The sequence below is a fragment of the Anabas testudineus genome, chromosome 2 (genome assembly GCF_900324465.2).
Source record: "Anabas testudineus chromosome 2, fAnaTes1.2, whole genome shotgun sequence".
NCBI classification, from domain to species: domain Eukaryota; kingdom Metazoa; phylum Chordata; class Actinopteri; order Anabantiformes; family Anabantidae; genus Anabas; species Anabas testudineus.
This window is the reverse complement of record NC_046611.1, coordinates 27,583,147-27,599,363: the sequence shown is the minus strand read 5'-3', so window position 1 is coordinate 27,599,363 and position 16,217 is coordinate 27,583,147. Positions and strand designations below refer to the sequence as shown.

The following is a 16,217-nucleotide window of genomic DNA, read 5'->3' as shown; positions in this document are numbered from 1 at the left end:
CATGTCTATTAATTCAGTCAGACATCCACGGCTCTCCGCTGCTACCCCCTACCCCCACCTCTCTCTCTGTCTTATTCCATTCCTTATCCGTGGAAATATGTGATTTCCTAGCAAATGCTCCATTTTACTAGAGTGATTTTTCATCGTTGATTCACAGAAAATAAGGCAAAGGGTGACATGGCGCGTTAAAGCACCCGGTGTCTGTGTGTCCAGGACACAACACAGGCCGATGTGCACTTTCATACTTTATGCACATGCAGGAACAACCGTGTATGTTTGAAAATTCATCACAGGAAAACACAAGGTTGTGTTCCCCTGTCGAATCAACTTTTGTGTTAAATCCAGTTATTTAAAGTCAGATGGCAGAGCTTGGCTCAGTGGGACGACTTGATACGGTTTGTCCACCTGCTGTTTGCCACCACCATTTCTCAATAACTCCAATATTTTTCCTAATTTCCAATTAAAATAAATTTAATATTTATACAATTAAATCATATTTTAATAAATTGCAATATTTAAAAAATACTAAAAACATTAACATGACATTACTATTATTATTATTATCATTATTTTATTTTATTTTATTTTATTTTATTTTATTTTTATTTTATTTTTATTATTATTATTTTCCATTGTTCATGATATTATTATATTGTTTTAGATTCCCAAAAGTAACTACTGCTAAAAGCCACATCTCTGTAGCTCATAAGTAAGACCATATTACATATTACAGCTGCTGCTCTGCAGAAATCAAAGCAACTTCTAATCAGCTTCAACTTTCTAGTAGGGGGACCAAGCTGATTTTCCCTTCTTGACTGAATAATGCTCGGTGCTTGGGGTCTGTGTAAAAAAATGTCTGAAATAGTCTGAGGCGCTGACAAAAGTCACCAAAAAGTCATTTTCATTTGTAGTCATTGCTCATGCGACCGATTTGCCAATGGAGCCAACCAGTGTGCTGCACTGTCAATATTAATGAAGATGGTGCTCCAAATATGATGACCTGACAGCAACAACGTGAGGGGGAAACAAAAAAAAAAACACTTTTTAAAGGATGTGTCTGTGTGCTTATGAAGCGTGAGGGTCTGGTTTGATAAAAGGTCTGGGGTTTGATACAGACAGAAAGAGAGAGAGAGAGAGGGAGAGAGTGAGAGAGAGTTGATTGAAATGGCGTGTGCTTGGCTGACGGGAGCAGTGAGGGACAAAGCCCCTGCGAAGCCACGGCCACTCGAGCAATTATTCCTCCACGCTGCATTTGGATTAGTGCAATGGAAAGAAGCATATGTTTGGCCCGGGGCGACACTCCCCCCCCGGCTGACTGCAGAGGATGCAGGGAGAGACGGGGAGAGGGAGAGAGAAAGACTAAAACTAGAAAATAAACTGTATGAACACAATTGAATCTGCTCTTTATCATGTAATGTGTTTCATGTACACATGCACATCATATAAACCGAGGGAAAGAAATAAGAAAGAAATAACCAGGAGATAAACAGAGGAGAAAAGATTTCAATTAAAGCAAAAAATATTATTTTAGAACCACATATATATATATATATATATATATATATATATATATATATATATATATATATATATATATATATATATATATATATATATACAGCCATTGTGGTTCAGCGGTCAGCGCGCAAAGCGGGGGGCCACAGCTCCAAATGACGGCTGATGTCAGAGTTCAGGACAATTAGCCATTTTGCGCTTCATTGCAAACTTAAAGTCACATAATTCGATTGCACCAATAACCGTATCAAATGTCATTTAGAGGAACCCTGCGTCTTGTCCAAGCCACTTATTATTAAGCCAGCAGTTTGAGATGCGCCGTTAGTAAAACTATGATACATGGAGCTCTAATTGACAGCACTGCGTTTGCACAACTCCTGTCAGTCAAGTGGACATCTGTTTTCTATCACTGAGGACTTTGTCTCCTTTAGTAGTTCGAGGACATCAACGTGTTTCGTCCCTCAAAACCCTCTATCAAAACATCTCTGCTCCATGAGTAAGGAGAAACTTTCCTATGTTGTCTGCACACTAATCTTTTTTTTTTTTTTTGCCCTTTTTCCAAAGTGCTGCGCTATAACTGATCATCTTTAAACAATCATTTCGATCTCCAGCACACTCAGATTCCTCTGTTTAAATGTCAGGAGGAGAGCTGAGCTTAAATCAAATTCCACTCATACCAATATAACATTTGTAGCAGCGCAGTGAACAAATCTGGGCATTGTAGGCTCTTGCCCTATATCATCCCATGCAAGCCAGCAGCTCCAAAGCATTGCCTCCAAGCGTTACAGTGCAGACTGTTGTAGTAATGGTGGTGCAGGGTAATTAGGCCATGCAGACACTCCTTTCACCAAGCAATGATCTCAGCAGCATCAACTTAATACTTTCTGACCACAAACATGGCTGCTAGCGTGTGAAGTGGATGGGACACATTTGTACAGGACTGATGAGCGCAGCACTGATGTGCAGCTGGTTGTAGATGAAAAGTTGCGCTACATGCCCGACAGACAATGATCAATAGAAGGCGGCTAGCATGAAAAATAAATATGTTGGGAGTATTAGCACACAAGCATTAATTTCTCCTTTAAATGAGTCCGCGGTGCATTCACAGTTGATTTAAACGTGGCGCTGTGGCGTTTGATTTAAACCGGTTTAGCTGAGTCTTAGTGTTTGTCCGTCATTACATCTCTGCTACAAACTATAAATATCAGCTCAACAGCCCACTCAATCTATCTTAACCAGCACATGCTGGATGAAATAAAAGAAAAGAACACTGCACATGTACACACACACACACACACACACACCTCATCCCTGAGCATCCCCATGTGTCTGCAGAAGACTCTCCATCACACAGACTCTGTCCCCTGTTCGATATGTGCTTCCACAATATTTGATCACTTATTAATTAGCACATGTGAAGCAGCTTGAATCGCGTTAGTTCAGACGCGCAGCGCTCATGGATCGAATTAGCCAAATCCAGGTGGGTATTGCTGACTGGCTCAAATATCAGGCCTCCCTGCTATTTATTTAGTTCCTTATGTATTTGTTTTTGTAAATGACTTTCGCTGTGAGGCATTGGAAGGGACTAGCTCTACCTGCTTAGGATCAAATTAGGGTAAAACGACAATTTCGTATTAAAAATGTATGTAAATTATAGGCTGGGAATCAGTGTAAACAAACGACAGACAATGGGATTTGGACTTTCTTTACCACTCCAATTCCATTACGCAGAAAGACAATTACAGGCCTGGCGAACCTCATCTTACACTAATAATGCGCACAGATACCCACCATTGTCACGCACACCAATATTTCTAATGCGTTCGTTTCACCCTCAAAAACCTGTTTTCATTCACCCAAACCCCGATAAATTTATTAAATGACATTAGCATTAATGACACACGCGATGGGCTTCCCCTTTTCGCTAATACCAATAATGCTGTTTTAATACGATTGTTTTCCCTTAAAGTGACTATTTATGCTCTTCCCCCCCTCACATCCACCATAGCAGGAGCAGCCGGGTAGTCTCTCCCCTTTATGAGTGAGCTATTGTGCCTGAGGACAGGATCCCACACACAATCTGAGGACTGAGTCAACAAAAACAGGGCCTGACAGACAATGCCTCGCTTCACCTGCTCCAGCACTGTGCATCGCAATTATGCCAAGGACATGTACAGTTGGGCTTCATTCACCCTCCTGCAAAAACAACTGCCTCAGAATTAAACCAGGGCCCGAAAATCATGCAGATAATAAATGTGACTACTGAGGAGATTGGAGAGAGGCAGAGAGAGAGGGAGAGAGGAGGAGAGAGAGAGGGAGAGGAGAAAAGAAAAGAAAAGGGGGGTCGCCCAGCGCTCTATCTGCCAGTGTTACAATATTTAAACTGCATGGTTGCCAGACAGTGAAATAGGGAAGGCAAGAAACAATACCAGGATGTATATATCACCAGACTGATTCATGCCCCAGACGAGAGCTGGAGGTGCCACACCATCAATGTACAATCAAACTCAACTCAAATGTTATGCAACGGCCTGCTCTCCGCAGCTCTGCACGCAACATAAAGCAAAGGCCAGCATCACATTTTCTATTACAGCCAGCGTGATGGCCACATTTATAGAGCCACTCAGCACCAAACACACAACGAAATGAGACTAAATACCAGTTTGGAGAAAGCAGATTCGTTATGGAAGTGTTATGATTGGGCTGCATCATGGAAGATCCATACAAATCCAGCCCGGTGAGCGCTGATTGTTCATTGATTACACTGAGAGGGCAAACAACACAGCCTAACAAATATTTGATGCCATGCCTTTAAATATGACTCCGGCGCAGAATAAAACGCGGGAGAGCCAAATATAGCCTATAACAACCAAACATTGCACACATCTCAGAGGGTTTTAGCTGGAGGGGTGGCGCTGCACACTTCAAACGCGAACATAGACTATCCATTGTTGTGAGCCATTTGGCCTGCATACGCTCCTGTGCGCTAAACTAGGGAGTTTAAAGTAAGATTTGATTTTATTATACTAGAGGGAAACAATGAGCTTTGCTGCTTATTGCAGGGAGCAATCGTCAGGGGAGACTTAAACTCAATTACTGTAGCCGTTCAGAATGGAAAAAAAAATACCAAAACCCAAAAAACAGAAAAAAATATTAATAAAAATCGAGATGAAGCGTATCAAATATTTATTTTTTTCTGGGCAACAAAGGACTATACATTGACAGGCATGGGAACTATTGCCAGCACATGTCTATACAATACAGCTAAAACCGCCTCCAATTTTGGACATTATCGGACATAACAATATATCAGGTGGTCCCAAAAAATGTTTTTGAATGTCTTTGAACATTTAAAAAAAAAAAAAAAAGACAATATTCCATTTATTGCTTTTATGGTGCTTCAAGGAGAGAACAGGAGGTGAAAAGTATTTTTGATTGGCACAACACATAAAAGCTCGTATAAAAACAAAAATAGAAACAAAACTAAACAACCAAAAAAAAAAAAAAAAAACAGTTGTCCTCAGGGTCTCACTTATGCTCTGACTCAAATTAAAAAAAAAACTGAATAAGGATGATATATATAGAGAGAGAGAAATTGAAGTTTATTTCTATTCAATTTGTTCACTTGCTTCAATGTCGCCTCAACATGCTACAAGAGGGCTGAATTGAAAATATCCCAGAGAAATAAAAATACCCCAAACTTCTGTTTTCTAAGAACCATAAAATCACATGAAGAACTAACCGAATATTCAAACCCACTAAAACAGGAGGCACCAGATAAATAAAAAAAGAAGTTTCAACAGACGCACCATATTTACAATTCCCATTAAATTACACATAAATAAATATGTACATACATGAACACTGATTCCCTTATATAACCGCGAATCGTGTTGAAATTCAAAAAAGTTCAAGTTGGTCGCTTAGAGAGAGAGAGAGAGAGAGAGAGAGAGAGAGAGAGTCTACAACTGAAGTCATGAAATGGAGCTCTGTGGAATTTCTCTTTGTTTTTCAAGTTTATTATTCACAATACTGATAAGAATTCATCCTCTTTTAGCTTCGTTTTTTTTTTTTTTTTTTTTTGTCAGAATCGTAAAATTGAGATAGAGAGGGGGGGGGTCGCTGGATTTCAGTCCATTCTGTTGCAGCTCATAAAAAAAACAGAACAAAAAAAAAAAAAAAACAAGGGAAGTACATAAAAAGTCCTCTGGCTGAGGCAATACACCCTTTTCCTCGCCCTGGAGCTGTTCCTCGGCAGCTTTTTTTCTTTTCCGTTTTTTTAAAATAACATTTCATATGGTTTAGGTGCTGGGAGGAGGAGGAGGAGGAGGAGGAGGAGAAGAAAAAGATGAAGACTCTTGCGTCGTTTCCCCATGAATCCAAAGTGGGATGCAAAAACAAAACATGTAAAACCGCGCAAGATCAGGAAGTGGCACGTTTAACTTTATCAATAGTATTTATAAGGTATTTATAATATTTATATTGGATGGTTGGGGGTCAGGGGCGAGGCGCAGGTGTGCGGGTCGGTGTGGAAGAAGGGCCCTGGGGTTCGGCCCTCGGGGAACATGGGATGGACACGTCACTTTCTGTGCTTCTCGTCTTTGTCTCCGCCTTTAGTGCCGTTATCTGAGTGACTGTTGGGGTTGTTGTTGAGGTACATTTTGTCCATGGCTTTGATAGCCTCGGTCAAATAGTTCTGTAGGGCCGTGACTGCCGCGCACAGTGCCGGGGTCCCGAAACCGTGCGAGATTAGACTGAAGTGGGTCAAACAGCTCTGGATTCCCGGTTCAAGAATAGGCTGCGGCCGCGAGTTTCCCAGCGGCGAGCGGTCCTGGGACAGCAGGTCTGTGAACTCTTTGCAGACTTGCCTAAAAAATAAAGAGAGAGAAGAGTTAATGAGCGAGAGCGTCAGAAATCCCTGCATGTCCTTTAACGTTAAACATTAAAAAAAGAAAGGCTTGTACATTTGCTTAAAGCCGGTGAAGAGTGGTCACACAGCCACAGAGCAGAGATAAGTTCCCATTTCTCTCTGAAAATCAACTTATTCCAGTCGTTTCTAAACGCATCCATTAGTGTAATGAAACTCTGTTTGGTATCCTGCTTTGTTTCCAGACACGAACACTTGGGGAAAGAAAATGTCCTGCAGCTACAAACAGGTGGAAATTAATCTCTCAGCTCAGTGGCAGGATATTTTTACTTTATTACAAAAAAAATGAAATTAAAGATAAAACATGAAACTAAATGACGTATTGATATAAGGTGAACATTTTACAGAGTGAACTTTGAACTTCAGTCGCTGACTGTCAAATCCAGCAAACATAAAGGAATATAAATCACCTCTAAAAGACAATTATTCCTAATGTCCTCATAGCAGACTGTGAATTTATGCAAAATATTTTAAAACGTCTTCATTTCGGGGCACTGGCATCTCAATAACACTCCAAAGGCCTGTAATAAGCGTTCATAGCTGATAGCTGTTTGATTATAGCGCAGCATAATCAATATTAAATACAGGCCTGTGCGTCTCTGTGCCTTGTCAGGAATCCCCATGTTTCCGTTAACGCATGGTAAAAAATAACCAACACCAATGGCAGCTCTGGATGAGACCCAGCTAAATGTCAGAGTCAGTGAAATCACAGTGCAAACTAAAGGCTGCTGCTGCTGCTGCTGCTGCTGCTGCTGCTGAGGACGAGGGGAAAGGCCCGACCAACAGAGGCATGTTCAACTTTTAATTCCAATTTGTATTTTTAGATCAAAGTTAAAATAGAATTAAGTCATTTGCGTTAAGAGACTGATGTGAACCAGGAACAATGCAGACAGGGCGTATTATCACGATTTAACATCAGACCATGTGGGTAAAATAAAGATCTATTAAAATACTAAATGGAAAGAGGGCACGTATCAAATTCGTGATAGGTGTGAACACTGTATTTTAATAAAGTCATCTGTGTTTGTCTGTGCGTAAATTGTCAAATAAAACACAAACACACACAACACACACAGAGACACATACACACACGGCACAGGCTGGAATGCATTTGTTGTGGCACAGTGAAATGTGATAATAGCACTTACTTTGTGGCCAAGAGCATGTTTTTTCTTTGGACTTGTTCGTTTGGGTCGGAATGCTGACGGTTTACATATTCAGCTACGGCCTTGGCTGGAAACTCAGTCTCGCATACATAACCAAAATCCCTGGCAAGATGCACCGCTTCGCCTGAGAAAGAAGAGGGGGAAAGAAAAGAGGGGTTGAGCGCGTTTGCTTATTAAATATGGTTCCATCCATTTTCCGAGCAGTTCACACTCCCTGCTCGGGCTAACACACGTGATTAATTGGATCTGAGCGTCCACTCTGTTTGTGCGCTCACACAGCGGGGTTACGGCACCTGTGCCTTCCCAACAGCATTAATGATGATAATAACAACAATAATAGCCTCGACGTGATGATAAGACAGCCCAGCGAGCTGTCAATACGAGTCAGGCTCTCCTCCCTCATACCGTGAGAACGGAGAAATATGGAAGAGGGGGGACAATACGTGGATATGAAATATAGACGCAGCGTCATGCTTAACGCCATGTCATTGATTACCAATGCTTTTATTCAAAGTCCAGCAGGTCACAGAGGCATGATGGGGGGAAACAGCTTTTAAAGGTCCTGCATCCAAATCTCAAGTTCTCTCTATTTACTTTAGTGCTGAGAATTTGAAAGTTTCATTCAATCCGAGCCTGAGCTGCTCGCCTCTCTTGTTGGTTGCATTTTTTTTTTCTCCCTCCCCTCCAAGTCTTTGGCTTTAATTTCCTGAAGCAGTTGAGTTTTTACTGCGGGGCTTCCTGCCCATAAGCCTCTGCTCCGGAAGAAGGTATGCGCCAATTAGCATCAAAGCTCAAGTCCAGTAAACTCGTTTCCATAAAATGGAGCGGATCATAAACAATGACAGCACTCCAGAAAACGCAGTGTCCCTTCACTAAATAACCGGCTGTCTTCACCCCCTCCTCTGCCATCCATCCCCCCGTGCCACCACCCCCTTATTACCCAGAATCATACATTTCTCCAGGCTCATTATAATACAGCACCAAATTTCTACGAAGCACAATGAATATTGCATTCGGTCCTCGTCTGCAATAATGATTAACAGAGACCAATGAACCATCGCAGGCTTTCACCTTTGCAAACCCACAGCACACCAAATACCACTGCACTGAATAATAAGGTTGGGCTCTGAAAGCAAAATGGATTTATCCAGTCGCGTAAAAAAAAGGCATCTTTTCAGCGCACCGTAATTGATTCATTTATTCTTTAATGGGCCCAAAACATATAGCTCCCAATAGGTCAGCGTCATTCCATTTGCTATGCAACAGAAATCTTCAGTGAAACCCAAAGCACGGGAAGCTATTAACGAAAGAATTAAATCACAATTAAAAATCAGCCCCGTGCTGCCATATTCGGCTTGTATTCATGTTTGAAACAATGCAGGGTTAATAAATCAATCGACTTCTCCTCCACGAGGTGAACCAGCTCGGCGGGGCCCAATAAACAAGCAGCACTCAATAATTAACTGGACTTCAACACAAATTCATCCAGTGTCTAAACTATGCCAACCGTGGACCTGCGAGCGTGCTCCTGAAAGCGAAGGCCAACGCTGCAACGTCACTAGAATTACCAACACCAGTCTCTCTCTCTCTCTCTCTCTCTCTCTCCACAGACACACTCACTCACTCACTCACTAACACACACACACACACACACACATCCTTCATGCTTTATTACTTGCGAGGCAAAGTCGGTCCACATTACACGGATGAGCGCATATGCTGATTTCCAACACAGAGAAAGAAAGAGAGACTGAGAGGGGGGGGGGAAAAATCCCAGTTTGCAAGCACCTGATATCGCGGGAGTTACAAGAGTGGGAACGTGATTTATGGCACCCGACTTACCTTCGACTAGTGACGTAAGCAAGGTGACGTTGGCTGCCTTGCGCCTGCCCGCAGGTAGATTCAAGCCGATTTTATCCAACTTCTCCCTTAAGGATCTTCCTCCGTTCTTAGACTTGGCCCTGTGACAATAAAACAAAGCAGAAATTCATTGCAGTGTTGCTCGTGTGGAGGAATTTCTGTGAGTGGGCTAATCTACGAGGGAAAAATGTTTTCTTTGAAATTGGCATGACGATGCTGCACACCAAATATGGCCAGGTAAACATCGAAGTATATCTATAATAGTGGAGTGGTGCGTTTAGTGGCATGTAGATTGTAGTTTCCAGGTGATGTAGAAACAAAGCAAAAACACATGTAGGTCGACAGTGACACTGATTATATCCCATCACTTGTGATTATACTGGTATCATATAATAATATGCCACTCAGTAAATGGGCTTCATCTCTTTTTTTCCCAAATTAAAAGGTGAATGGACTGAATTTAGCTGCTTGTACCTCCTCTACATCCCTGATACAAACTATAAATAATAGTAAAAGAGCCCCAGCCTTTTCCCCAGCAGACAAATACTGTACAAAATGAATAAATAAAGCCCTACTTAATAGGCAGTACTATTACTGGCTGCGTGTCTGCAGCACTTCAGTCGACAGTTCACTGGAGACCAATGTTTTCATGTGTAATGCCTTCACTGGGCCTATAGAGCTGAGGTTGAAACAGACTAGGCCTACATTAATTTGAATGTGTGTGAGAGAGAGAGAGTAAAAGAGAGCGATCCAGTGCGCTAAGGAAGTTAATATGGAATTTAACAGACCCCTCCTGCTTTAAATGCAGGAGCTAGGTGTCATGGTTGGTCGATTTTAATTATTCTTGGTACAGAGGAGAGAGAGAGAGAGAGAGAGAGAGAGAGATGTACCCTCGCAGAGAGAATGGATTGGAGTGGAGTGAGCGAGTTCAGACGCACAGACACAAATACGCGCACGAACACAGGCGCGCACGCGCGCGCAGGTACACTGTGAGAGGAGGTGTTTTTGCAGGCAGACTCACCTCCTCAGCACCCCGCCCAGCAGAGAGGCGTTGAGGCACTCCGGCGGCGAAAGGCGTCTCTGCACCTCCGCCACCGTGACCTTGTACTTTGATGTGGAGCTGAGGAGAGATAGGCGACCCGGAACTGAGCAGAACACCTCGTTGGGGTTCACCACTCCTCCGAAAAGACCGTCTTTATTTACGGGGATGGCGGAGACGTTGTTGTTCTTGGATAAAGACACTGGACCTATAGCCAGGGAGAGAGGGAGGAGGGGGTGAGAAAAGGAGAGGGATGGGTGGGATGAGGAGAGGGAGGGAGGGAGGGAGGGAGACAGAGAAAGACCGTGCTCAGTGAATTTCATGCGAAGCAGAGTCTTAACTAAATGAGAAGGAGGGATTTAGGCCCCGGATTCAGACTTTAGCAGCACATGTGCGCAGTTTCAGCAGCAACAAGGACATAAACACCACACAGAACTCAATAAATAATAATAATTATTATTAATATATGTGTAATTCAAGTGTGTCATCTACGTGAATGTAAAGAAAGTAAATAATAAAGTCATATCAGTATCTATACACAGCAGTGGACAGTGGGATTCTCCAGTATCTGACCGCTCCCACTGCCTCTTCTTGCGCTCGCCACATCACGCACAGACTCTGCTAAAAGCAGCCACACCAACCGTGAGATCTGGTAAAGTCTAGCTATTTTGACACATCCTCGGTATCCAGCAAAACACCGTCGCCCGTGTGTGATTTCACACCGAGGGGGGGTTCAGCACAACGGGGCTTTACACCGTTTTTTGGTGTGCAGTAGCCGGAGACAAAGGGGACTGTGCGCCTTCGGATAGATCACTTGTGACATTAATGGCTCAGGGGAGCCTAATAGAGACAATAGGGGTTAAACGAACTCTTGAGATTACTAATATAAGAAGCCAATTATCATGTTGATACGCAGATAGACAGACTTTAAAAAAAAAGAAAGAACGGAAGAAAAGACCAAAAAGAAATCGCTCTGAATCCTCTCCAGTGAGCTCTAATGTGACCTGACAAAACGCTTTTCAAACCTGACCATGGCAAAAAGGGGGCCTCCTCGTGCTGGATCATTCACGATGTAAAGGAGCCTGAGATTTTGACAGCGAGTAAATAAAACATACAGAAGCAACGTGATCACAGAAACATCGTTCTGCGAAGTGCTCGGAGTGTGAGGAGCACATTTGGAGATATTAAAAACCAGCCAGTGATTTGTTTTGTTTTGTTGTTTTTTTTGATTGTCTGTCTAAACGAGCCTCTGTCAGCCTGCACACACTGGGCCTGAGCTCCATGCAGAGGGACCGACTTCCATTCTAGCTTTTGGCCACGCAGCGCTGATTGCAGCTACTCGCTTCTACCACTACAGTGTCAGGATCGACTACAGGCCTGTATCTCTGACCATCAAATCAACGGCTCTACAAAAGCACCACCAGCTCCTCTCATCTCCCCGCTGCTCTGAAACGCTGACAGTAAATTCCATCAGCGACGAGAGGGGGGGGGGGGAAGAAAAAAAAAAGGTGCAGCCAGTTTGATGCACTTGGAAACCATGTAATGAAAAATAGGCTACTGCGTATTAAGATCAGTCAGGCATTACCGCAATGCATCGAGTTCTCTGGAGCAGAATGGTGTGTTTGTGTGTGTGTGTGTGTGTGTGTGTGTGTGTTTGTGCGCACGCGCGCGCGAGCGCCTGTGCAGCTTGCAGAAACATGCATGATATCTCGGAGGAAATTGCTTACCTTTTTTAATTACAGTCTGGTCTGGAATGTGAATTCCTTGATCCTCAACAGGCTGTGACACAAACGCAGGAGAAAAAAAAAAGGACAATTTTAGCACAAAGGCACAAAAAAAATCTCCGCGTCACTTCTGAGTGTCTGTGTGTGTGTGTGTGTGTGTAGGGGGGGGGGGGGGGGGGGGGGTACTGAGCGCACCTCGGGATGCTGTGCACGAACAAAGCACCGCACAATTAGCGGCAATGGAGAAGCACCTAACGTGGAGACTCCAGAGGCCCATACCTGTTATTATTGTCCATGCGTGTTTTTCAGCGGGCTGCACTGATGGACGCGTTCACACTAGATCACAAAACTCAGACTTAAATAACGGAGCTGTGTCGCCCCATAATCCTGACCTAATTTCGTCATCAGATTGGCTCTACTCACAAGGAAACTTCTAATCTAGATTGGATAGTAATTACGGCAGCGCAGCCTATTAAAGGTCTATGAACTAATTAGAGGATTATTGGTGTTTGTTTCTGATTAAAAACTGGGAGGAATGTTCTCAATAAGAAGGAGGGTTATTGACTCTTTTAGCGCTCGTTTCTCACGCGTCTTTAGTAATCGCAGCTGTTTCACCTAAACTCAATCCACCAAACTCAATTCTCCTTCGTGGTGTGAATGCAACGTTACGCCGCTATTATTGTTCCCAAAGAAACGACGAGCTTCACTGTTTTTTTTTTTTTTTTTTTAATACAGAGAAATCAAATAAAGTCAGAACACATGAAGACATGCTTGCGGAAACCCAGGCGTATCGTTTTAATCTATTTGATTTAAGTGCCACAATAATGTTGAACCAAAACCACATCGAATCTGGCAACTAGCAGCATTATCAAATCTTAATAAAATAACGAGGCAAAACCGAGCTGTTATTTTAATTCATCTTGACAATACCGATTTTTTTTTTTTCATGCTATTCTTTCAATGACAATAAAATGGTTTTATTAAGAGCTGCAATGAGCCAACCGAGCTGGGGAATTAATGAATTTACTGCGTGTCATTTGTTAAACAATAGTGATAATAAAAGACGTGTTTAAATGGGAAAAATACAAGCATGGTTAGTTACTGTGAAAGGCAGGATTTTATTAATAATTATTGAAAAATAACAGCACCACCAGAATTATTAGTAATTATAATTATATTGATTAGAGAAAAATAGTGGAGGATCCTAAACGCACCGAATATTAATAATTCATATTAACAATGTTGTTTTTTTATTTTTGAACTAACCCACAACAAATAGAGAGGCAGGTAAACGCTGTCTCACCTGAACGTCTTCTAAAGAGTGAGGTATTCCATGGATAGGGATAGAGTCCGACAGTCCCGTGTCGATGCCGTGGCCGGACGGTAGCAGCACTTCCCTACGGTACTCCCGGCACAGCTGGTGGGGTAGGCTGCGGTGCTGGTGCAGCAGGCCGCTCTCCTGACCCTGTCTCTGGCCCGGCCAGCCCGGGTGCTGCGGCTGCGGCTGGGCGTGCAGGGAGTTGAGGGAGTAAGGGTCGTTGACGTGAGAATAAGGGTCCTGAGACTGCGGGTAGATGGGCTGGTAGGGCGGAGGGAAGTACGGGGGCTGGAAGTCCGAATTCGGTGTGTGGGAGAGCGGTGGGGCGCTGGTGTAGGGACTCTGGCCCACGCTGCCCAGCTGAGGTAGCCTGGCTGTCCCGTTGCTGGTGCCATCGTGACGATCCTGGCAGAGGACGGACAGAAAGAGAAGTGTGTTTTAGCCTGAATACATTTTCAGAAGACACCGTATAAATGAGCCTATTTCCCTCTTAGTTTCTGCTGCTGGGTCGTTATCAAATATGGCCTGAGTGGGTGACAGGAATCCTATCAAGTATGGAAGAGAATCACCAAAATTCGTTTTGTCCTGGATTTTCAACTAGAAATATCTAAATCGCACACAGCGATCACTGGTATGCAACGTTTTAATAAATAAAATAACAAGATATGAAATGAGCAAAAGGAAATCAGAAAATGAGGATTCCGGAGGTGCACTGCCCTCAAATAAAACAAACAAGCCCTGCATTCATTTTGGCGTTTCTCCAAACTGGCCCACAGGTTTTTAAAAGTGCAACTTATGAAAAACAATATTGAGCGAAAAGTATATTATAAAACAAAAATAAAAAATCAGCAAACACAATTGGAAGTGTCTGACATGGTGACGCTCCAGAAACTTACCATCGCGGAAAAACTGTGCACTAACATCTGAAAAGCTTTTGTTTTTTCGCTGCTACTCGAGAAAAGAAAAAAATCAGTTCAAAAAACACTTCAAGTGTTTTGGGGTGGGGGGGCGAGCAAAGGGAATTAACCAGCAAAACAAAAAAAAAAAAAAAGAAGAAGCCCCCCGAAAATACTCTTCTCTCCGACAAGATCACGATAGCCCCGACGATCAGATATGTGCCACAGAAGCAGGACGATAATCCATCAGAAACAAATGGTTAGATCCCCGCTGCCCTTCATTTGGCTCTACAGATGCAGATATTCGGCGGCGTTGGTGGATTTTGGTGGAAAAGTTTCTCTCGGTAAACCCTCTTTTCTCCCCTGCTCTCCTGGCTTCTATCACAGTGCTGCCGTCCCCTCGCTTGATCTCATATTATCAAAAGAGCCGCTTCTTCGTCTCCCTCTCGCACTCCTAACAGGACGCATTCATGACTATTAATATTACAGAAATACTTAATAATAAGGAAAGAATAGTCGAAAATCGGGCGTGAAGCGGAGGACGCAACTCAAGGCAGGAGTCTGCGCTTAAATGACGTCCATTGAAAGGAGGAATCAGTATATCTAATCAGAGATGGGGAGAGAGAGAGAGAGAGGACGAGAGAGAAAGAGGGAGTGAGAGAGTGTGGAGGGGAGTGGAGAGGCTGAGAGACAAAAAGAGTGACATTCACTCCCGTCTGACGAATCAGAGAGAGAGGGAGGAGGGGGGGCATTTTAAAAGGGTCCCTAGGCCAAAGCGCAAAAGTGAAAGAAAGATATAGGAATGAACGGAGGTGGACCACAGGCAGGGGAAGAAGAAGCCAGGGAATGAAACACTGTTCACCTCTGAACTGGGTGAAAATCCAACAGACGACGCTATGGGCATTCCGACCGGCTCATTTCTACCGCTCATCCCTTTGTTTTCCACCTCAGACTCCGACAACGAGCTGTCCTCCATGGGGCTCCTCTGTCTGCGCCGAAATAATCCACTAGTTCCTTCCTCGACTCCAAGCCCAAAGTCACGCCGACTAACTTTTAACTTTGACCCGGAAATACGGAGAAAAATAAATCACCAAACTCTTGTGATAGGGCCGCTCGGATCCGGCGCTCTAACCAACTTTTACGCGCGGCCAAAACAGCTCCACTCCCCTTCCTGTTTAATTACGCATTTAGAATTAGACACATGGGTCTGCGACTGGATTTCGATTGCAAATTTTGTTTTTTCCATCGACACACGCGGGGAAACATTTGCCTGCAAATTAATATAATCACCACAACACAAACTCGGAGGTGCCCAGCTTTTGTTTTCCTGCTCCCGGCCGTCCCTGTCCTCCCAGGATGCGGGTGAAAACACGTCCGACTGGCTTCTCCACTCCTAAACGACTCCCTCATATTACTGCCAAACTTTGTCTATGCCCACAACAACAATCACTCAGTGTATGCACTTCACATATACATGCACGTGTGCTGCACACACGCAAAAACCCAACGACTCAAAACTGCAGGGACATTAAAGCTGAAACGTAAATAAATGTTCGTGCAATTTAAGGAGTGAATAAAGCTGTAAGAGCGCTCACATCTGCCCCTGTAGTGAAAACATTTAGTGTAACAAAGTGCGTGGTAAGTGGATATTATTCACTTCATATTTCCACATGGCATTTAATGTTTGGAGATATTTGAATGTAAAATAATTTTTTAAAGTTGAAAAATCACCAGTGAAATAATTCAGCAAATATAATAAATAGCTGCTATTG

General features: G+C 43.2%; 1 protein-coding gene across 3 annotated transcripts; it reads right to left on the bottom strand.

Annotated features, from left to right (window-relative positions):
• Positions 1–4,684: 4,684 nt before the first annotated feature.
• tfap2a (transcription factor AP-2 alpha) lies at positions 4,685–15,823 on the bottom strand. 3 transcript variants are annotated; one of them, XM_026364106.2, is made up of 8 exons: positions 15,308–15,389; positions 14,446–14,899; positions 13,535–13,954; positions 12,235–12,286; positions 10,490–10,715; positions 9,451–9,569; positions 7,591–7,732; positions 4,685–6,383 (listed from the first exon to the last, which is right to left on the bottom strand). In XM_026364106.2, the coding sequence occupies exons 2-8, from the start codon at positions 14,470–14,472 to the stop codon at positions 6,095–6,097; spliced, it is 1,275 nt and encodes a 424-aa protein (XP_026219891.1). In that variant the 5' UTR covers positions 14,473–14,899; positions 15,308–15,389; the 3' UTR covers positions 4,685–6,094. The 3 variants fall into 3 exon arrangements, with proteins under 3 accessions (XP_026219891.1, XP_026219889.1, XP_026219890.1); XM_026364104.2 differs by lacking the exon at positions 14,446–14,899 and having other exon boundaries at positions 15,308–15,823; XM_026364105.2 differs by having other exon boundaries at positions 14,446–15,398.
• Between the last annotated feature and the right edge of the window lie 394 nt (positions 15,824–16,217).

Excerpts from the sequence above, each read along its gene's own strand:
- tfap2a (XM_026364104.2), bottom strand. The coding sequence starts at position 15,421 with ATGGAGGACAGCTCGTTGTCGGAGTCTGAGGTGGAAAACAAAGGGATG. Across the intron at positions 7,733-9,450 it reads GCTTACGTCACTAGTCGAAG|GCGAAGCGGTGCATCTTGCC; the intron begins GTAAGTCGGGTG and ends CTTCTTTCTCAG. Across the intron at positions 6,384-7,590 it reads AACATGCTCTTGGCCACAAA|GCAAGTCTGCAAAGAGTTCA; the intron begins GTAAGTGCTATT and ends TTTATTTTTTAG.